This window comes from Phocoena sinus, chromosome 10 (genome assembly GCF_008692025.1).
Source record: "Phocoena sinus isolate mPhoSin1 chromosome 10, mPhoSin1.pri, whole genome shotgun sequence".
NCBI lineage: Eukaryota > Metazoa > Chordata > Mammalia > Artiodactyla > Phocoenidae > Phocoena > Phocoena sinus.
In genome coordinates, this window is record NC_045772.1 from 74,910,226 (window position 1) to 74,933,766 (window position 23,541).

At 39.1% G+C, this 23,541-nt stretch overlaps 1 protein-coding gene across 2 annotated transcripts; it reads right to left on the bottom strand.

Annotated features, from left to right (window-relative positions):
* Positions 1-14,166: 14,166 nt before the first annotated feature.
* LOC116760799 (dol-P-Glc:Glc(2)Man(9)GlcNAc(2)-PP-Dol alpha-1,2-glucosyltransferase) lies at positions 14,167-20,537 on the bottom strand. 2 transcript variants are annotated; one of them, XM_032646219.1, is made up of 3 exons: positions 20,228-20,537; positions 18,841-19,038; positions 14,167-16,927 (listed from the first exon to the last, which is right to left on the bottom strand). In XM_032646219.1, the coding sequence occupies exons 1-3, from the start codon at positions 20,525-20,527 to the stop codon at positions 15,872-15,874; spliced, it is 1,554 nt and encodes a 517-aa protein (XP_032502110.1). In that variant the 5' UTR covers positions 20,528-20,537; the 3' UTR covers positions 14,167-15,871. The 2 variants fall into 2 exon arrangements, with proteins under 2 accessions (XP_032502110.1, XP_032502111.1); XM_032646220.1 differs by having other exon boundaries at positions 20,254-20,357.
* Positions 20,538-23,541: the final 3,004 nt, after the last annotated feature.

Below are 23,541 nucleotides of genomic sequence, written 5' to 3' on the forward strand. Positions count from 1 at the left end.
CGTCAGAGGAGCTCTCAAGAAGCACTGGAGACTTCAGGGATTCTTCCCAGAAAACTCACTCTTCTTCACTGAGGCATTCCTGGAAGTGAATAAAAGCTGTGCAACAGAAATGTTTTTCAAGCAGCCTTGGTGCCTCCACTATCTAGTTTTGGAATGGGTATTACTGCCTTTCCCTGGCTCACCTTGTGCCTAGTGGATCACACTGCACATTTTCATCCCTTTTCTGACCAGCTACTGGAGACACTGTGGACAAACTTCACCCTTCCCTGCTGACACTTTTGGAGCAGCGTGCTCTCAGTGTGGTGCATTGCATAATCATTTAAGTGCCCACATTAGGCCTAGGTGTGTTGGAAGTTCCATGGCCTAGCATGGCTCCGAGTATATCTCTGCTCACTTTTGTGTTGGACCCGTAGCCAGGTTTCTGCTTCCACCAGAGACGTGTCAGGCATGAGGTTCGCAACTGAATTGGAAGCCCCGTGACTTTTTGCCGTGCAGCTCAGCTCTCCGCCCTTGAAAGAAAGCCTCCTAGATCCATCTTCCTGAGGTTGTTTGAAGGGTGAGGAACGCTACCCATCCAAAGTAGAAAGCCACTCCTGGTTCTTCAAACTGCAGAGAGAGGGTTGTTCCCAGAGTTGCTTGTCCCTCGATGGTGCTCAGCACGCTTCTGGTATACAGCACGTTTCTGGTATCCAGTGAAAGACGTGATAGACGCGAGGTCCTAGGCCACGTGAGGCATACTAGAGCTCAAGCAGTCCATTGACTAAGGCTTCCAGGACACTGGTGCACCCCCAATTTGGGAGATGGGAAAAAGTGCACCTTACCCCGAGACCAGAGGTTAGGTACTCTTGGAAGTTTACCTACGGAATGCTGTGGGATGGGCTCGCGGTAAAGAATCGCCACCACCTTGTTTTGTTCCGGAACACTCACTGTCCCTCACAAAGGAATTTGTGGAGTGAAGCCGAATAGGCAATGTGTTTTTCAGCCAGCTTTGAAGCAGCAACCAAGTCACTTCCTAAGAGAGGAAAGCGGCTTTTCCTGACATTTTCTAATTACCACCTTGACCCCCACAGCGCCTTTACCAGCACTCTCTGACTTATTCCTGGAGACTTTGGGACACACTGGGCCTTTCCATAATGACACATTGGACATCTGACTACTGCATGCGGGGCAGAGCATCACCATGTAATCACCTAGCCAGGTCTAGGGTACTTAGGCACACCAAATTCTTCCCATTGTTACCGGTATTTCTGTACCTTTTCTTACACTGGGCCAGAAGTCTACTTCCCCTACCTTGTGAACATACAACAGGAATGAGTACCCATGATGTATCTTAGTCTCAGGGAATGTGTCAGTTCAACTCCTTGGCCTTTACCAAGGTAGAGCTGTGCTGAAAGTGACTGTCCACTACTGTGCTCCCTGGGCTGTTATAAAGCTGTAGAAAAAGAGGTACGCCAAGAAGGGACACACTTCAGCTCCCTTCCCTCTTCGTAGAAAGAGTTGAGGCCTACTTTCTCTTTCACTTTTTGTTACTTAAAAGACACACTAGGGACTCACGGGACACATGTTCTCTCTTGGAAATGAAATTCAACGCAAGTGTCTTCAGCTTGCAAATACCATATAGGACTTGCACCCCTTGATCCACTCAGTCTTTACGGAGGCGGCTCACACCACACTTTGCAGATGGGAAATTCTGGGGAGTCCCATGAGGCTTGGGGTCACGTTCTCTTCCCCCTCTTGCTAGGGAGGGTCGTTGGATGACCTCCTACCATGCAATGGAGATCTCAAGGCTTCTTACGAGCAAGCTCAATTTTCTTCACGGAGGCATTCCTAGAAGTGACTTAAAGATGTGAAACATGAGTGTTTTTCAGGCAGCCTTGAGGCCTCCACTCTCTAGATTTGAAATGTGGAAACAGCCCTTTGCAGTCTAGAACTAAAGCACTCCATTGACTCAGGCTTCATGGAAGCAGCTGCACACCAAACTTTGCTGATTGGAAAACCTGGACCTTACCTTGAGGGTAGAGGTCAAGTTTAGTTTGCCCATTAACTAAAGTGTGCTTTGGGAGGAGCTAGTAGGAAGGAATTGAGACCACCCTGTCTTTTTTTGCCTTACAATGGTGTGTTAGTTTCTGCTTTATAACAAAGTGAATCAGTTATACATATACATATGATCCCATATCTCTTCCCTCTTTCATCTCCCTCCATCCCACCCTCCCTATCCCACTCCTCCAGGCGGTCACAAAGCGCTGCTCTAATCTCCCTGTGCTATGCGGCTGCTTCCCACTAGCTATCTACCTTATGTTTGGTAGTGTATATATGTCCATGCCGCGCTCTCACTTTGTCACAGCTTACCATTCCCCCTCCCCATATCAAGTCCATTCTCTAGTATGTCTGTGTCTTTATTCCTGTCTTACCCCTAGGTTCTTCATGACATTTATTTTCTTAAATTCCATATATATGTGTTAGCATACGGTATTTGTCTTTCTCTTTCTGACTTACTTCACTCTGTATGACAGACTCTAGGTCCATCCACCTCACTACAAATAACTAAATTTTGTTTTCTTTTATGGCTAAGTGATATTCTGTTGTATATATGTGCCTCATCTTCTTTATCCATTCATCTGTTGATGGACACTTAGGTTGCTTCCATGTCATGGCTGTTGTAAATAGAGCTGCAATGAATATTTTGGTACATGACTCTTTTTGAATTATGATCTTTCTCAGGGTATATGCCCAGTAGTGGGATTGCTGGGTCATATGGTAGTTCTATTTGTAGTTTTTTTAGGAACCTCCATAGTGGCTGTATCAATTTACATTCCCACCAACAGTGCAAGAGTGTTCCCTTTTCTCCACACTTTGTCCAGCATTTATTGTTTCCTAGATTTTTGCTGATGGTCATTCTGACTGGTGTGACATGATATCTCCATTGTAGTTTTGATTTGCATTCTCTAATGATTAATGATGTTGAGCATTCTTTCATATGTTTGTTGGCAGTCTGTATATCTTCTTTGGAGAAATGTCTATTTATGTCTTCTGCCCATTCAGGATTGTGTTGTTTGTTATTTTGTTATTGAGCTGCATGAGCTGCTTGTAAATTTTGGAGATTACTCCTTTGTCAGTTGCTTCATTTGCAAATATTTCTCCCGTTCTGAGTGTTGTCTTTTGGTCTTGTTTATGGTTTCCTTTGCTGTGCAAAAGCTTTGAAGTTTCATTAGGTCCCATTTGTTTATTTTTGTTTTTATTTCCATTTCTCTAGGAGGTGGGTCAAAAAGGATCTTGCTGTGATTTATGTCATAGAGGTTCTGCCTACTTTTTCCTTTAACAGTTTGATAGTGTCTCGCCTTACATTTAGGTCTTTAATCCATTTTGAGTTTATTTTTGTGTATGGTGTCAGGGAGTGTTCTAATTTCATTCTTTTACATGTACCTGTCCAGTTTTCCCAGCACCACTTATTGAAAAGGCTGTCTTTTCTCCACTGTATATTCTTGCCTCCTTTATCAAAGATAAGGTGACCATATGTGCATGGGTTTATCTCTGGGTTCATATGCTGAAAGCCCAGTCTTTAAGAAACTTTGATCCTCTAGTGTGTAGGACTCATTCACTTTCTGTATGGGAAAGAAAACTTCACCTGGATTTGAAAGGCCTTCACAATAGATATGCCGTTGGAACACAGAGCTTTGCTTAGCTTTCAAAATACCTCCCCAAAGAGCAGTCTCACAGGTCTCTTACACACACAGTGATACTCCCTTCTTCGCACTTCAAGGACGCCTTGCACCGAGTGAAAAGACTCAGCGTGGAGTCGTTTTTTCTTAAGTATGGCAAGAAATAATGGGCCACATTCCTCACATGAGAAACATGCTTAACGATGCCGTCCTAATGTCTTTGCCTTCTAATAGATTTGGGCGTGCCTGGTTTAGCTCCACAGAGCATGGAAAATACAAAGGCTAGATTAACATGTCTTGGGAGCCAATCACTACATATGGCACACAAAAGCGATAAATTCCCTTCCTAGAAGGAGCACTGTTAGAGAAAATTTGTGCTGGTGCGAACGATCGCCTGCTGACTAAGGGGATACTTTTCCTTGTATACGTTTAGGGAGGACTTTGCTACTGTTACAGAGTCCAAGCTCGCGTTGCTCACCGCACAACATGTCAATAAATTGTAGACGAGGCGTTGAGGCAAGGAATACGACTTTATTCAGAAAGCTGGCAGAGTGAGAAGCTTGCAGACTAATGTCTCAAAGTAACTATCTTATCAGGGTTTGGATTCCAGTTTTTATTATAGCCCAGAGAGTGGGAGGAAATGAGGAAGTAAAGTAAAATGGCCTTAAGTTTTACAAATATCCCCTGGAATGGCCAGCCTCGGGGAGGGGATGTGTTAATTTCTTTCTTGTAGCCATCCACAGGTGGACAGGGTCTGGATGTTTCCCTGAACATAGGCACTTTGGTTTAACATTCAGCAGAGGGCAGGGTTCCACAAGCAGGCTATTATGTATAAACAGTGTCTTTTTAGTGAACAACAGCAGTGGGAAGTAACTCTTAAAGTAAAATAAACAGATCCTACATGTAGTCAGATTTGGCTCTTCCCTGTTACACTACTATTCTCCATGAGGGATGCATTCTTGAAGAAAGACTCAACATCACCTACCCCAACTCTAGTGGTTCTAGTCTGTGAAGCAAACCCCTCCCTGCTTCAGGCACTTCGGTTAAGTTCCAGGCATGGAAACCACCCTGTGCTCTCACCCAGCTTGTGAGCAACACAACCATTTCCTAAACGGGAGCCCAGCCTTTCCATGCAGTCGGGCAGGCCATTCCCTCCTATTTGGCTGTGGAACACAGAGCCTCCATCCAGCATTCCACTCGACGTGAGAAGTCTTATTTGTTCATGGCTCTCTCACACTGCATGAGGTACTCTAAATCCTCTGTCAATATCCCATTCCCTGAGAGCATCAGGAAGGTGACTCGTCCAGCATAGAAGGAACATGTACTTTTTCCTTATGGGAAAGAAGCCTTAGCCTGTACCTGAAATGCTTTCAATCTGCTTCACCTTTACAACTCAGAGCTTAAAGTCCCTGGAAAGTACATGTAGAAACAGCAGTATGACAGAGCTCTAAAACAAGATACCACAAGCTTCACCCTTCATGTACCTACCTCTTCCACTCAGTGAAAGAACAGATTCCATCCTTGTCCTATCTTATGTGAATAAACAACTGGTTAAATTTCGTAGGTGAGAAACATGTTTCAATGGGCCCTCTCAAAGGCTTCGCCACCCAATTCCATGGAGTACCTTCGGCATAAGATCACCATCACATAAGAACGGCCAAAGCTAGGTTTAAAATTTTGCCGTACACATTGCTACTGACTGGTTCACACACCAGTCCTCCTTTCCCTTCACAGAGAGAACCCTGTTAGAAACCTCGTGTGCCAGTTACTTTGTGGCAAAGAGATCTGATGGCAAAGGGGAAACTCATCATTTTGTACGGGTTACTGGGTACATTGCTTGGATTCACTCGTGTGTACCTGTTTGGAAGAGTGACGCAGAGGCACCTGTACAAACACTCGTGTTACTAGCCTAAGAAATAAAACCTTAGGGGTTTCAGAGGGTGAAGTCCAGGGCATTGCAACTTTGCTGTAGAGAAAAGTGCTCCCATGTAGCTTGTGAGATACATGTGTTTCCTAAATGGGAAACAAGCCTTCCCATACACTCTGAGAGGCTTTACTAATCTTGAGCTTTGGCACACAGTGCTACAGGAGTAGCTTTCCATGAACTGTCAGAAAGATTCCTTTTGCATGTCCCTCCCCCATTACCCTAGATACCCCTAACCCCTCGGGACAAGTTCCCCAGCTGCACGAACAATCAGTCCCTAGAAACCCACATCCCTCTACCTTGCAAGAAGCACATACATTTGCTGTCGGGGAAGGAAGTCTCATCGTTAGCTGAAAGACCAGAAATCCCTTTCACCTTTAGAAGACAGGGGCTAACCTACCATCAGGACCCTCTGGAAAGAGCAATATGCCAGAGCTCCTCAACAATATACCCCATGCTGCCACTTCCAGCACATCTTCCCCTGAGTGAAATCAGGCCATAAGAAGTCGTTTCCTGAGGTAAGCAACAACGGTGTCCATTATCTATCTTGGAACATGTTTAACCATGCCATTGCAAAGGCTTTCCCTTCGAGTTGAAGGGAGCACACCTCGTTTAGCTCATCACCACATGGGATGGTTCATGCTTGATTTACAAGTTAATGGACAGGTCATGCTACCGCTATATAGATGACACTCAAGTGAGAACTTCCTGTCACACAAAGAACACTGTTTGAAAGGCTCTGCACTGGTGACTTGTTAAAAAGATCTTCTGGTGCATGTGGACAATCTTCATGGTATACAGGTGACAGAGGCCTGATTGCTTCCATTTTCATGTGGTTGTTTCTCCAACAGGTTTCAAAGCAGCCTATGCCAGCACTAGTGGTACTAGTCTGTGAAATGGTTATTGGGCCACTTAGAGTGCTCGGGTTGAAGACAGGGAGACATTCCAGACAGGGAAACAATCCCATGCCTAAAAGTTGTCTCATCCCAGCTTGTGAGAAACAGAACCATTTTCTAAACGTGATACTAGACTTTCCATGTCCTCTGATAAGGCTTCACTTCTCTCCATCCTCCAACCCGGAGAGAGCTCCACAGAGCTACTGGTAGTATATACAATGGTAAGGGTGTGGGTCTCTCCCTCATTTAATGAGCTCCTTCACCTCTGGTATGTGACAAGTTCCATGCCCTGAAAGCCCAATCTCTTTGAAACTTTGTTCCTCTGGCTTGTAGGACACACATACATTTTCTCTATGTGAAAAAAAGCCTTAACCTGTACTTGAAAGGCTTTCACATCCAATTCACCTTTCAAACACAGAGCTTCACTTGGCTTTCAAATACCTCTACAAAATGCAGTATCAGAGATCTCTTAAAGATACTGTAATATTTCCTGCTTCACACTTCATGGACACCTTCCACTTAGTGAATGGACATACTGTGGAGTAGTTTTTTTCTTATGTACCGTAAGAAACATTCCTTACAGGAGACGGATGCTTAGCAATACCATCTACAAATCTTTAACTTCCAGTGGTTGTTGGCTCACGTTATTTAGCTCAACAGCACACTGGTAGTACAAGTGTCAGATTTACAGCTTTTGGGATCAAATCACTTCATACATCATAGAAAATGTTTAAATTCCCTTCACAAAAGGAACACTATTAGAGAAACTTTGTGTTTGTGATATGTTGAAAGATCTTCTGCTGACTAACGGGAAACTGTTGTATACATTTTTTTTTTTGATGTGGACCATTTTTAGTCTTTATTGAATTTGTTACAATATTGCTTCTGTTTTTTATGTTTTGGGTTTTGGGCTGTGAAGCATGTGAGATCTTAGCTCTCCATCCAGGGATTGAATCTGTACCCCCTGCATTGTAAGACAAAGTCTTAACCACCGGACTGCCAGGGAAGTCCCTCGTTGTATACATTTTAATGAGGACTTTGCTACTACTATCCGTTAGCGACTCATTCTTGAAAAAACACTCAACATAGCTTACCCCAACTCTAGTGGTACTAGTCTGTGAAGTAACCCACGACCTGCTTCAGGTCCTTGGGTTAAGTCCCAGACATGGAAACAACCCTGTGCTCTCATCCATCTTGTGATAAGCACTTTCATTTCCTAAAAGGGAAACCAGCCTTTCCATGCACTCTAACAGGCCATTCCCTCCTATTTGGCCGTTGAACACAGAGCAACCATCCATCATTCCAATTGACGTGGGAAAGCTTTTTTTCCCAAAGCCTTCTCAGTTGGAAGGTGAGCTCTTCTTGCCTGGAAGTCTGTTTCTTTTGTATTTCTTGATAACATTTTCACATAAGAGACCCTTAAAAGGTCATTGGATTTAATTACAAATACTATGATTTACTATATTAGAGGACCATATTAGAAGTCAATATTCTAAAAACTTACTGCCCCCACCTAAACTTATTTTAGGAACGCTTTTTTAGCTCTTCAAAAATAACAACCCCAACTTCCTATACATAAACAGAGAGACTATACAACTATAATCAAGATGATTCCTAGGCAGGTAATGGCAGAGGAACTTTTATATTAACTGTTCCACAGATTGTTTAACTTAAAAAGAAAAAAAAGGGCTTCCCTGGTGGCGCAGTGGTTGGGAGTCCGCCTGCCGATGCAGGGGACACGGGTTCGTGCCCTGGTCCGGGAGGATCCCACATGCCGCGGAGCGCCTGGGCCCGTGGTCCATGGCCACTGAGCCTGCACATCCGGAGCCTGTGCTCCGCAACGGGAGGGGCTGCGACAGTGAGAGGCCCGCATACCACAAAAAAAAAAAAAAAGTCTATTTAAAGGCACTGAAGAACAAACAAAAGGAGTCAAGAACTGGACAGGATTTGATCACTGAAAGATCTCACTGGGTGCTATCCACATTTATAATGACTTTTCCCCTGAGGACACACCCTAGTCAGAAAACTGCAATATCATTGATTTGAGGTGTGAGAGAATGCAGTTTAGGGCTGTTAGAGTAGTTATAAATTAAGAAGGGAAATCCCAAGAAGGAGGGAGTCAAAGAGGAGAAACTTCCAAATCTGTGTGTAAGTCCTCAGCTGATCTCTGAGATGCATATAAGCAGCGGAAACTCCAAGAAGCCCAGTGGAAAGCAAGAGCTGGAAGTCTGAAAACAGAGCAGGGATCTCTTCTCCTTAACAGAAGGGATCAAAATTTGGGATTTTAGTCCTGCCAAGTTAAAAGTGTTTGGCAAACACTTTGAGCTTTCTACAGACCTGGACTAGAAGAAACACAAGCCTCCACATGTTCAAGATGATCAGCCAGTAATTTAACTGCCTTCCACTATTATTAGAATGAAGATAGTCATCCAGGTTAATGATGGGCACTTATTATACTTAAAAATATTATTCAGTTCTATTACTTCAAGAAGACTTATAAAGTGTGAAAAGAATTAAAAAAGAATGAATATATGTATAACTGAATCATTTTTCTGTACATCTGAAACTAACACAACATGGTAAATCAAGTATACACCAATACAATTTAAAAAAAAAAAAAAGAAGACTTACAAAGCATAGAATTGGTAGGTGGTAGACAGGGTAAAATGGCTACTAGCACAGAGTGAATGAAAGAAAAAAGCCACTGGCACCCAGTCTAGAGTAAGAGAATGTGTTAAACAGACATAATAAGTTATAAAATATTATAAAACATGAAATTTATTTACAAACAAAATGAAACTATAATATTTGAACAAACTTTTAAAAAATGTCTATCTTTCATTCTTATAAAGAACAGGATTACTTAAAAATCAGTTTTAAATGACATGAACCACAACATAATTTTAGAAGTAAAAAACATTTTACAGAATGGTATCTGACAAAAACAAAACTTAAAAGCATCTAGAATATATATTGATAGATATTTTTAAAAGATCAAACTTTTCCAGCCAAATTGTTTTGAAAAATTCCGAAGTATGCCATGTTTAACCAACAGTTTGCTTCCAAATAGGAGTCTCCTTGGAGAAACTAAGTATCAATTTTCAAACAACTATGCTCCCCCATTTGGTTGCTGGAATCATTCCGATTAAAACACAGATCTTTACTTCAATGTAAATTAATATGGCTAAAGACGCCAATCCTGAGTTGTTTTCTTTTTCTCCATTAAATTCACTAGTACACATATATATCACTGAAGCACCATCAAAAAGAGAAATGGAAGACACAATAGCAGATGGAAGATTATCTGCCTCTGGAAGAGCCAAAATTAACGTAGACTTCATTTTCCTGATCTATAAAGGAGTATAACCACATCCTCCATGATTATTTCTCTTTCTAAAATGCTACATATTTGAAGGCAGACTTTGTGCCCTTCCTCCCGTCCCCTACATCCCCCCACCAATTGATAGTAATTAACATGGATTCTGGAGTCGGCTTGCCCATGTTTGAATCCCAGCTCAGCCAGTTATTTTGTGATCTTGGACAAAATACTTAAACTCTACTCAGTTTCCTAATGTGTAGAGTGGGGCTATTAACAACAGTACTGATCCACAGAGTTGTTATGAGGCATAAACAAGATAATGTGGGTAAAGCACTTAAAACAGTGACTGATACAATGTATATAAGTTTCAAATCTGTCATCACCATCATTCACTGCTTATGGGAAGAGATCTTGACTATGCCATATGAGGAAAAGAATGTCATATGGGAAGATATATTAGGTTAAATCACCAAATATATGAATACAAAACACAAAAATTACTTTTTAAATATTTGCCTTAGCTTCATACAATTCGGGAAACATTTAAAAAAATATTTTAATAAATAGACATGGATGCTATAAAATACTTTGTGGACCAAAACTTAAAACTCTAGAGAAAAGTTAACTCAGACAATAAGTTTAAGTACAAAAACACCTGGAAATGTAGCACAGTATCACCACCTAGTGGATACTGCATTAAAAAATCTTACAGATGGTGCTTGCCCTACTTATTTGTAAGGCGAAAAGCCTTTTCAAATAAAAAGCACATTCTGTTCACGAATGTAACGGGTATTACAAAATAGAAAATAAATTATTTTAATAGCAGTACTGTCCAGCACTATAGCTAAAATACCTTATACTAAGTCTGTATCTCGAATTTGTTTCTAAAACAAGGGAACAGAGTTAAAAGTAGATTTTTTTTCAGAAATTTAAAATGTCAGTCACCATACAAGCCACCAGATATACTTCACCATGACTTCGCAATTAATGCAGAAAATACTACCCATAAAAAACTTAGGAATTTCAAACCACAGTGTTGTAAGTTATCTTAAAAAGCCATTTTATTCTACCTACTTGCTATCTGAATCTCTTCTGAAGCATCCTTGATAAATAGAATCTTGGCTCCAGAAAGTATAGGTAAACTTACTTTTTTTCTGGGCCCATTCCCCTGCAGAGAGTAAACAATTAGAAAATGTATGTTTTTCATGAGTTGAAATCTGTTGGCCTTTGATTTACAGGTGTGAATAGTCCAATCCTTCCAAAGAATTATTCCTCAACTATGAGATCTTACAAAGTTATGGGATCTCTGCTCTTCCAAGTTAAACATCTATATATTCTTTTAGCTATTTCTCTTCAACAGAACTATAAACACTCATCATCTGTTCATGCTCCTTTAAATAGTTCTATCATTTCTAAAAATGACTGCATCCAATATAAAAAATAATATGCCATGAATGGTCTGGCTATTGAAGAGCAAGGACAGATTACCACCTCTCTCTCCATACTCTACTTCTCTTAAGGAAAAACTTTCATGGTGAGGCAGAGTAGCAGCCAAAAACTCAAGGCTCGGAAGTCAGACCAATCTGTGTTATTAAGTAGTTGACTGATGCAAGTTACCTGATGTGTTTGACTTTTAGTTTCTCCAGCAGTCAAACAGAAATCAACATCTGCCTCATATAAATAAGATCAAATGAGACAGTATTTGTAAATCAGCCAGTATAATGCCTAGCACACTATAGGTGCTCAATAAATAATAGCAATTATTATTACTTTTCCTCCCTCTTCTTCATTTAGCATATGCCATACACACACATATATGGTTCAACTGAACTGAAATGACTTATGTTTCAGTGAAAAATCAATGCAATGTGTAATATTTTTCTCATCAGAAAAATACAGTATCTCTATTGGTCTGATGGTGGTGCAGAGTTCAAATTAAAGTAATATTAAATTCATCAAATGCTCATTTTTTAAAAAGCACAATATAAGGATATTTTGGATTACTTCACTGTGACAAAATTTCTTATCCTAGAAATAATTTCCAAATAGTAAAGAATTTAGTGTTGGATTTAGGAATACGTGTTAACAAATATATCCTCCATTTATCCATTTTTTATAATTTTCTCAGCTATACAGGTTTTAGTATATTGGAAATGTTGTCTTGTCAACATTTAAATACATTAAAAAGTACCCTAAATAAGTTATCCCTAAAGTAGCAAAATTCAGCATAAGTAAAACAACATAAACTATTCATAATTGGTTGAAATCTCTTTGCCCTTAAAAGTTTGATAATGATCAAGAATTTTGCTGCTATTATAATGGTCGATAGTAACTTATTTTTCTTATTTTAAATAAACAGCAATAGTTTTGAAATCACTTCCTATTAGAAAAACAACACATATTTTCAAGTAAATACATGTGTAAGTATAAAACACTAGAGTAAATTAAAAATTTTAAAACTAGGTCAGGAAACTTAGGCACAAAAGGGTTAGAATGTCTCATTATCAAATATGTGATTTATTTCCTGAAATTAGTTTATGGTTATATATCATACTTCTTCTAGGATGTTCACTTCATTCCATACTAAAAAAACTTCATTCAGCATACATTTACTCAATATTTATTATATGACATATTTATGAACTTTATGGATATACAGCAGGGGTTGAGTTCTTTTTGAAATAAGGCTAGATGGCACTGACTTAAGACAAATACTATTCTCATTTGAAAGGAGGACCAAAGGTTAAACCACTTGCTTTATCGATTCCAAAACCACAATCAAATACAGAACTCCTATGCTTTTTCTAGTCTATGGTTAAGTCATATTTAAATTTCCATTAAAAAAAACTTATTCATATTATTTGCATGATGCTTCTATCTTGTTTTACTTTTTAACGAAATTCTAATTATTTTTAAAATAATAAATGCTCTCTAACCTAATGAACTTGAATTGATTTCTTTATAGAAATATTTTACTTGAAAGTGAGCCTAAAGTAATAGTCCACTATTTATGGGGTACAGATAAAAACTGAGTATCTCTTTTCTTTTCCTTTCCTGGTCGTCAGACAATTATAAAGAAAAAAAAATGTCAAGCCCAGTGGCAGTTGAATTCAAACTAGAAATACACTACATTATTTATTTATTAGAAATAAACTGAATTAAGCCATTTTTATTAAGGTACGTTGTGACAGGTTAAGCACATTCCTGAAATAACTCTAAGAAGAAGGAGGAAGAGACCAGAAAGCTAACATAATTTCTCTTGCCAAAATGACATGCTATGCTTAAACTGAGGAATGACTGTATCAATATTTCCAAATAATTTACATACATAGATGCATTAGAAAAGATTTCTAGGTATCCACTAAAAGAAAATATAAATGTGAGGAAACACAACACAATGGAACCTTCCTAATGCTATATAAAGCTAATACTCTGTATCTACAGAATTTCATACAAGGTAGAAAAAGTCCAAAAAGATATATTACTGGGCCTAAAAAACTTACGGACCAAATCTTTTTATGATAGATATTCTTTAAAATAACCCCATTTAGGGCTTCCCTGGTGGCGCAGTGGTTGAGAGTTCGCCTGCGATGCAGGGAACACGGGTTCATGCCCCGGTCCGGGAAGATCCCACATGCCGCGGAGCAGCTGGGCCCGTGAGCCATGGCCGCTGAGCCTGTGCGTCCGGTGCCTGTGCTCCGCAACGGGGGAGGCCACAACAGTGAGAGGCCCGCGTACCGCAAAAAACAAAAAACAAAAAAACCCCAAAAACCTATTTACAGACTTTAATAACAATAACTGCAAGGCCCCACAGGGTCTCTAGCTTATCAATACTTTTTTAAGAATTACCTCCTAATCATTAAGTCTAATTTTTAAAAAAATAATATCAAACATATCTATTTGGTAACTCTTGAAAAATATTCAAAACACATATAACTTCAGGATGTTTCTAAAAGCAGCTCTGTAGAGCACCTTTTAATTCACAGCATTCCAAAAGATCTCTTAAAAGGGCAGGGACTCAACACTTAAAAATGAATTAGAACAATGATTCCTTTAATACATGGAGTAGAATAGTTTCCTCCTTCTTGCCAGACTAGAGAGAAAAAGTTTTTTTTTGTCTCAGAAATATGCCTAAAAAACAAAAGCCTTGCACTAATGGCATCAGATAAGAAATTTGTTTTTCCTAAATTGCACATTTGGGGGAGAATTTTGACTTCATATCTCCATTATAAAATAATTGAGTGTGCTTTCTTGTCTAATTAAAAAAAGTTTCGGTAAAAACATTTGTCCTACAGTCACTGTTATAACTAAAGAGTCAATCTACTTTCTAAGCACTAAATAGAGTACAGCTTGGCCCCAAAGAGTGTGTAAAACCAAAGACTTTGCATTTATTACTCAAGACTACACTTGTATTTTTACCTGTGCATAATTTTATATTTGCAAATGAACAGTACCTTCCAAATCCACTCATTATTTAAAACCGAGAGAAAGCATAATCCAACACTTAAGACAGTTCATACAGTTATTGAAAAGTTTACAAATGTAAAACTGGATTAAAAAATGAATTCTAGTTACAGTTCCAAGTTTACATGTCAATGTTAGCATATCCAAATAATACTTCTCTGTAAGGGAATGACAACCCAATGAATGTACTCCAAATAGCAGACACAGAATCCAAAATTAATCCCCCCAAATCCTACCCAAGCATTTATTCCCTAATCTACAAAATAAGACTAGATCAAATAATTTCTAAACTTCCTTTAAATTCTAATGTTTTTTGGATAATGGAATCAAATACCAGTTACTTTTAGTTTTATAATTATGTGACCCTGCAAGTCACTTGGTTTTAACCTCTCTGAAAAGATGCAATTTTATTTAAAATATCTCATCAAAAATTTATTTCCTACAAGTTTTATGAAATTTATTGTAAAATCTCCTTTGGTAACTTTGGTGGGTTAAAAAGTGCCCCACAAAAAGATAGGTCAACTTGGAACCTGTAATTATGACCTTATATGGAAAAAGAGCCTTTGTAGACATAATTAAGTTAAAGACCTGGACACGCAATTATCCTGGATTAGGGTGGGCCCTAAATCCACAGACGTTGTCCTTGTAAGAGAAGGAAGATGGGAGGAAGGCCATGTGAAGACAAAGGCAGATACTGGAGTGATACATCTATAAACCAAGGAACACCATGGACTGCAGAAGGTAGGACAGAAGCATGGAATGGATTCTCTTTTACAGCCTCCAAAAGCAACTAACACTGCTGACATCTTAATTTTAGGCTTCCAGCCTCCAGAGTTCTGAAAATTTTTTTAAGCCACCAAACTTGTGGTAATTTTTTACGGCAGCCAAAGGAAACTGATAAAGTAGTGTATTTCAGACAGAAAAGCCCTTTTAAAAGGTATTATTATCAACACAATTTATCTTTGCCCATGATATATTTCATATTAGGAACGGTGAAAGGACTTCATCATTTCTAGATTTTTAATAAAAATCAACAACTTGATTCCTAGATAAACACAGAAGAGCCTCTATTTTATAACATTTACTATCTATATGAGTCTATTTTACCTTATGATTGAAATTATATTTACTAAAATGTTAAACACTTTTCAATCAATAATATTACCTAATCATTTGTAAATATTTTTCAAAGACTTTGCTACTTTTTCTGATGAGAATTAATAAATAAACTTGTATACCAAAGTTTCCAAGCTTTTTGAGTGGCCAACAGTATCAAAGAAATATCATGAGATAGCTATGAATAATTTTACTTTCCCAGCATTATTCAGGCTTATGGAGCAAGTCTTAAACTTTTCTCAGTTCTTTACCATTTAACTTCCTTGGGTCATAGATAGATAGATATACATATATATATATATGTATATATATATATACATATTTCACATATATATTTAAAATACATATTTCTGATATTTAAAGCACAAAAAATCTGATGTGATCTGCGGATCACCATGGTGCCTAAAAGAAATTTAAAAATTTCTACGTAGTTTTCATTATGGAAATAGTCTAAATAATAAGTCTATTTTTAGAGTTCAAGATGTTTCTGATATTACCACATAAACCTCTGAATGTCCTGACTATTTGGCCACTGAAAAGTCTTATTCAGAAAGATATAAAAAGTTAGGAAATTCACAACTGCATAGCAACCCAGCTCACAAACAAGTCTGGATGTAGGTGGCAGAGGTATGTTAAGCCTATAAATAACATAGGGTAAAATGAAGTAACGAAATTCTAGCAGTTTCTGAGGTACTATAACAGTGAATAAGCATATGAAAAACATTAAATTCCAGAATATCGACTTTGATTTCAATGAGTCAGCGATACTCCAACCGGCAAATATATAAACTGGAACTAACAAATATTTCACAATTTCATATCTTTGAAAAACTCTTTTCCACACATAGAATGTATAATGTCTATTATCTGCTAGCAAGTATTTATGAGCATAAGTAAATTTCCAAACTAAAAATATGGAGACTAAAGTAATCACAAAAAACTGAATTCTCCGTTTCCAAACTAAGCAAAGAAAAGACCTGATTTTCTTAAGAGACAGTAGGTGAGGAAAGGAAAAAAAGAGAGTAAAAGAGAAAAAGTAGAATAGCTGAGGAAAGTGTAGGCAGGCTTCATGACTACTCCGGTCACCAATAACAATTCCACCATTAACTACCACAAAAGCACAAAACAGAAACATTAGAAGGATGTAGGGCCAAGTCAAAAGGAAAAGCATACTCAAGTTCTTAAAGGACATGGAATAAGCCAAAAGGAACTGAAGAATTTTCCTGAATTCTGAAAATGGTCCTTTAATAGAGGGAAGCTTCTCTTCTTTCTTCTTTTGTAGCTCGGTTTTCCAAGCTTCAGTCAACTTTTGTGCAACAACGTTTCCTGCGCAGAAGATAGCCCAGATGATATTTGTTTGACGAAACATGAAGCCACAAAATCCAAGCAAGGCTGAAGTTTTATGATTTCCATAAAGACACATCAAGTAGGCAAAAAGAGTAAAAAACATGGATCCTGCTTCTGTATAATAAAGGAAGTTAAAAAAATAGAGTGTGGGAAATACTGCTAATGTTAATGTTGACAAGATTCTCTGGATACTTGAGGCAGCCTACAAGAAGAGAAAACACAGTTCACAATAAAACAAATATGCTGTTTCTGCTGAGCTAATGAACTAAAAAACAAAAAACTGCCTGACTCTTATTTAAAAAAATTATTCAACATTAATGTTATTTCTGGCTTTGCAAAAACACAGTATGTATTTATAAGGGCACTTTCTGATACTTTTTAGTTACACCTAGCAGTTTGGAAAGCAGTAAGACAATACATGTGTGTGTCAAAGCCTACAATACTTTGAATCATTCAACAAATAGTTAAGGAGTTATTGTGTGCAAGACAATGACCTCAGTTCTATGGGGAACACGTAGACAAATGGGACACAGTGCAGGTGGTTCCATTTCAGTGAGCTTATCTTCGTGCCTTCCATAAGCATTCACTTAGCCATCATCACCAATTTCTTTTAAAGATATCCCTTCAAAACTGTGCACTAGAGAGAATATAAATATGTATATAACATTTATACCACCATACACAATGATCTTACTATTTTATGATGAAATTACAGGGATCTTCCTGAAAATAGTGGGCCTAGTCTAAAGTTTTAAACATCTTCTTTTGGGCTGATAGTCTCAGGTAGAATTTGAAAGTATTCTTATCTCCTTGAATTCTATCATCCAGTTAATCTAAATCGCCAAGCCAGACCATGCCATTACCTTGATTAAAATTAAGGGCTGTCCATCACCTATTAGATTAAGTTTAAAATGCTTTCCATGACATAAAAATATATTCGTGACTTCTCCCCTACCTTCCTCTACAGACTTCTGCAGCCTCACGTCCCTGTACTTTATAATCTTATAATTCCAAATAGCAATTCCCTGCATCTTGTTGTTTAATGCCTTTCTACTTTTGCTTATGCTGTTAATCCTGTCAGGATTCATTCCCACCCTACAGTCCTATCTGTCATCAAGATTCAGCTCAGGTACCATCTTCTCTGTGAAGCCTTATCCAATGCCACCCACACCTCTCCCTCCCAGTCAGGGTGCAACAAGTGCTCCTCTGCTCCTTCTCTGTATCCTCATAACGTTTTATAGCTATTGCTCTCTCATAATTTACACTATTGAAATCATCTCTTTAAGCTAAAAGTAACTATTATAATTAATATTTATTGATTCCTTACTATATACCAGGCAATATTCTAAGCATCTTCCATTTATTAAGCTCTTCTACTCTTTAGAACAGTCCTTTGAGGTACAGTCTATATTTTTCCCATTTAACTGACGAAAACAAGGAGTCACTAAGGGGTAACCTGCAAAGTAACACAATTAGTAAGTGGATAGAATTCAAACCCAGGTAATCCACCTCCAAGGCCTGCATTCTTAAATCATAAAAAACTGCTTGGGGGCTTCCCTGGTGGCGCAGTGGTTGAGAGTCCGCCTGCCGATGCAGGGGACACGGGTTCGTGCCCCGGTCTGGGAAGATCCCACATGCCGCGGAGCGGCTGGGCCCGTGAGCCATGGCTGCTGAGCCTGTGTGTCCGGAGTCTGTGCTCCGCAACGGGAGAGGCCACAACAGTGAGAGGCCTGTGTATCGCAAAAAAAAAAAAAAAAAAAAAAAAAAAAAAATTGCTTGGTAACCTCTGTTTCCCCTAATGAAGATATAAGTTTTATAAGAAAAAGACTGTGTCATTTACCTCTGTAATCTCAGTTCTTAGCATACTGAGATATTTACTGAACTGGTTTAATTCATGTAAATTTATAGATTTTATAAATAAATAAGAGTAATTCAAGTATTTAAACACAAGTATCTTCTAAAATGGGGGTAGGGGACTTGCTTTATCTTTACAAAAGATACACAAATATTAAATGTTAAATACATTTTTCACCAAATTTCATAAAACAAATTCACCATAATTGTGGAATTGACTGTACATAAACTTAAATATAATAAATTATTTTGAAAACAAACCTTGTGCCTGGGTTGCACCTTGTGGAGAAGCAAATATAGTAAATAGAAGTTGCCAACACTGAAGAGAAGATTAACAAATCTGAGCATTCCAATGGAGCAGACAATGTGTTCTGACCATCCGAAGATCCAACTGGCAGGTTTGACCACTCCAACTGACAGCAGGTATAAGCCAGGTAATGTAGTAATCATGGGGTCCCACTTAAAAAAAAGGTCAACAATGAAGCAAAAGCAAGAGGTAATACTGATAGGACTGACACAGAGATGTCATCTTTACCAATAATCAGGCATTTTGGGAAGTTATCCTAAGTCACAGTTAAATGAGCAAATCAGATGCCTCCTCTAAAGAAAAGTTTATCTTATGTTTTGTCCCTGTACCTGCTTTGTGATTGTTAAGGTACAAGCAACCAGCAGACAACAACTTAAACTCAGTTTCTATTTTCCAAGATATACTCTTTGGAGGGCCTGTAATTTGGTGATTGAATTGCAAATGCCCCAGTTTTAAAAAGCTTGGAATCATCCTCTGGAACTCGGATGGATTTAGAGAAAAAAATGTTTAAAGAGATTAAAACACAGGATCCATAATGACAACTACAATGTAGAGAGCCATGAATTGTGCTAAATCCTCTGTATATAATCCTGCAACAAGCCCTATAGTAGATACAATTTTACTGTCATTTTCAGATGAGTAACCTGAAACTCAGAAAATTTCCAAGCGACATGACTAGTAAATAACTGCCAAGATTTAAAATCAGGTCTTCTCTAACTATAGACTTTATATTTCTAACCACTACTCTACAATGACTTCACCAGAAGAGAAGGATATGTCTGTTTTTGTACCCATATCTACACAACTATGTAGCCAAATATATACTCAAACATGCTGGCACTTCACTGGTTGCCAGTTTATCTAGTTAACAGAAGGTTGCTAAAAACACCAAGGATGGAATGAATGTAACTTGTCACTTCTTAGTAGCTGAAGATTCCCCCCTCCCCCTCCTATCCGACTCCCAAAATACACAGTGAGATGCTTGACAGGTGAGCTAAAGTGAAATTTTCTGACATTTCCTAGAAGCAATCCAATGCCTCTAATCCCGGGACTGGCAAAGAAAAACTAGGATAGCTTTCATCATTAGCCAAAAAGAGGGGCAGTAACTCAGTTTCCCATTAGTTAATCTCCCAGAGCTTTTCTTGCTAGGAGACAGACCTGCTGTTTATTCATTCATTTAGCAAATATTTTACAGATCTCAGAGACAGGAACAAAAGATTACCCAGTTCCTTTCCTGTTTGGAGTGGAGGGAGCTAAGGATAAAGGTAGGAGAAATTAGAACTGGGGCCAGCTCTTCCCTTTCTAGCCTGTCTGAGGGTGCAGACAGGTTGGGGATCCCACCTGCGAGAGGGAGAAATGGCCCTCACAGTAGCGCTGTGCCTGCGGCAGGTGGAAGATCTCGTCCATGTAGGGCTCTCGCAGCGCCCGGCTGAAAGCAGAGAAAAGGAGGCAGGACACTAAAAAGGTACAGCTCAGGGCTGCCGAGAAATAGTAACCCTCCAGCTGCGCCATTCCTGCCCGCATAGCCAAGAATCTAGTCCTGGAAAATATGTGCGGGATTCTCAGGTCCCCAAAGTCAAGCTTGACATTCGGGCTCGAAATGGGCGCGCAAGGAGGGACTGGCCGGAGGGAACTGAGCATAGCCGGAAGGCAAAGGATGCTGGGAAGAGCGGACCCTGAGCTTCCGGAAGGGTCGGGTCACTGTTTACCGAGCGAGGAGTTTAGGTAACGCACCGGACCGTTGCCCTGTCAATCACGTTGCGCAGGGCGCACTGAGTGGTCAGAGCAGCCGGAAGGGGCAGACCTCGGGGGATCTGTGGGCGCTGGAGTTGCGCAGCTTGTTGCTTTGAAATGAAAGCAGCTGCTTATCCTGAAGGTCTTTGTTGGCTTTTTTACTGCTGTTCCCATTTCTCACCAGAAGGTGGCGGCATTTCCACACGTTTGCAATCTCCAAGCTCTAAAAATTTGCACATTCCCCCGCCCAGGTTATTTTTTTCTCTCAAGTGATCTGAATTACTAAAACATTCAGTTCCAAGGCATTTGATTTCATCAACTTTGGAGGGTGGGAGGGGGAGCGTTGGTTGTGGAAGTTTCAGATTAAAACTTGAAGGTCCAGAGAGACCCTTTACTGATGAATGAACTTTACTAAGTCATTTTTAGATTAAAAGAGAGCTCTTTCAAAATGTCGGTACTCTGAACGAGGATTTATTTACATCATCACTCATAGTGCATTCGGATAGGCAGATCACAGTACTCTACGGGAGTTGAGGAAAGCAGTATTTTAGAAATTGGTGTGTTTTAGTTAAGGAAGGCGTCTCTGTGCCTGTAAGTTTGATTGTTCTTAACATCTCTATTGCAGCGTTCTGTTTTTCCTACTAAATAATAAGCATGAGCATCTTAATGGTTGGCACTATGTATCATTTATGTTTGTAGTCCCCAGAATGGCTTTCATATATTAGACACTTAAATTCGAAGACTTTTATAGTTTGCGTTGACTTCCCACAATTCCAATATTGGGGGTTGGAGGCTGGAGGTGAGAGAAAGTATTTGAAGAATGCTGGAGATAAATTATGTTTTGTAATTTTACCTTGTGCTAGCAGGCAATGTTTTGTAGAAAAATGATCTCTTGGACAACCTCAGTCACTGTTGTCTTTGGTGGGAATAAATAAAAAATGAGTCAGGGTATTTTTAGAGTTGCAAACCTCAGGGTTTTCAGTTCAACTCTTTCTCTGGGTCAAAGTTAATTCACACTCTCCAATTTAAGCAACTTTCTCAAATTAAGCTGACTGCCTCTCTATTCAGTCTCTGCAATTTCCTTATTAATAAGAGGGGTATGAAGTGAATATGTGGTGGAATAAGAACATGTATAAACCACTGGAATAAAATCATGTCAGGATCCTACTGTGATACATCGTTTTGTTTCCCCTCTTCTCTCCCATTTTATTATTTAGTCCATGCTGTACTTACTCTATTTGAAATCATGTTCAGATGATCTAGGCTTCAAGAGGTTGATATGATCTACAAGTAACTGACTCCAGAACCCATGATTTTCTCAATTGTGATATACATACTGTAGGGGCAGAAAAATATCTTTTTCCTCTACTCTTGTTACTGAACTCAGGTCTGGCTGCTTGCAGACCCCAAATCAATACTTGAGAGAAGACAAACGCTGGTAGAAAGAAAAGCTGTTTTTAATCAGAATGGTGGCAGTCTGGGGAGATGGTGGACTCAGTGTCCCCCCAAAAGAATCTCCAAAGATTCTGCTTGGCCATTAAAGTTTTTAGAGGGAAAAAAGGAAGTAAACTCATTTATCATTGAGATAGGGTGTCAGAATCATCACCATCCCCCGCTGTGTGCAGGTTAAGGTGCAGGCTTGTCGACTTCTTGTGATTTTTCTTTAAATGCTATCTTGTTCACACAGTTAATTCACGAGTTTACTAAAGGGGAAGCTAGGGAAGAGAGCTGGTCATCTGTTAATTACTTATTCTTCATTTCCACTTCTTTGATCTATGGAAAGAACCAACATCTTAGCAAGGTATTGTGTGATCAAAAGATTTGAAAGGTGTGCTAGGGCCAGAGATGAGTAAAACATGGCGGTGCCTGCTTTATAGTTAGTGTCAAGACAAAAGGGGGCTCCTGCAGAGAGCTCCTTCCTGCCAAAAGCTGCTTACACTCTTCTAAGTTCTCAACTGGGACATCTGTAACAAAAGACAGATTGAGAAGAAAAAAGCATACAAATTTATTTAATATGTTTTATGTGATATGGGAGCCTTCATAAAGAAGTGAAGGTTTCAAGGAATAGTTTAAACCTGAACATTTTTGTGCTAGACTTGATGGAGAGCAGAAAATCATGGAAGGATATGATAGGGCAAAAAATATGAGGTAAGTGTATTAAGCTGAAGGAAACAGCAATGCCAGCTCATTCAGATTCCTCTGGGTCCCTTTGATAGGGACAGAGTAAAGGGACAAAGTGGGTGATTAAATAGTTAATCCCACTAGGGGATCGTAAGTAGAGAAAAAAGTATGGGATACCCCTGTAAGTTAATGTTCACTCGAGAAAGCAGGTTTGCTTAACCACAAAACCAAGCAAGCTTGCTTAGCAAAAAAACCATGCAACAGAAGCATGAGACATGCCCCCAAATAATAAAACAATGGTGGCATTATACTAATATTCTGCCCAGTGAGTTCAGTAAGTTAATGATTCCTAGTACATGCTCCTCCGGGCAAACTAAAAACAAAAATATAAGGAAAGGGTGACATTATACTGAAACCTGAGATGATTTACCATTTTTAGTGTATGTTACTGCCTTTTTGTTCATTTCCATTGTGCCAGGACAGTCCTGGCTTGACCATGTAGGGACAAGAAAACTCCCCCACCTGACGTGGAGAAGGAACTGATGATAGAAGCGTGACGCCTACTCAAGAATGAGAAAGAAGGTGGTCTTTTCCCCCACCTCACTTTTCCTTTGATTACAAAATTGTAGTTCACTAAGTTCTTGGGGCATGGCACCCTCTCCCCTGCCCACTTGTAAGCCTCACAAGAATCCTATTCTAATAAATCACTTCTTATTTATCACTTTGCCTCTTTCTGTGCTGAGACATAAAGAACTGGATTTCCTCAGAGCCCCCCGAGGTGCATTTCTGCAGTTTCACCT

What these genes read in the sequence shown, in the direction of transcription:
- LOC116760799 (XM_032646219.1), bottom strand. Translation starts at nt 20,527, where the DNA reads ATGCTCAGTTCCCTCCGGCCAGTCCCTCCTTGCGCGCCCATTTCGAGC. An exon ending in GCCATTTCTCCCTCTCGCAG is followed by an intron (nt 19,039 to 20,227) that starts GTGGGATCCCCA and finishes CTTTTTTTTAAG; the next exon opens with TGGGACCCCATGATTACTAC. An exon ending in AGGTGCAACCCAGGCACAAG is followed by an intron (nt 16,928 to 18,840) that starts GTTTGTTTTCAA and finishes CTCTTCTTGTAG; the next exon opens with GCTGCCTCAAGTATCCAGAG.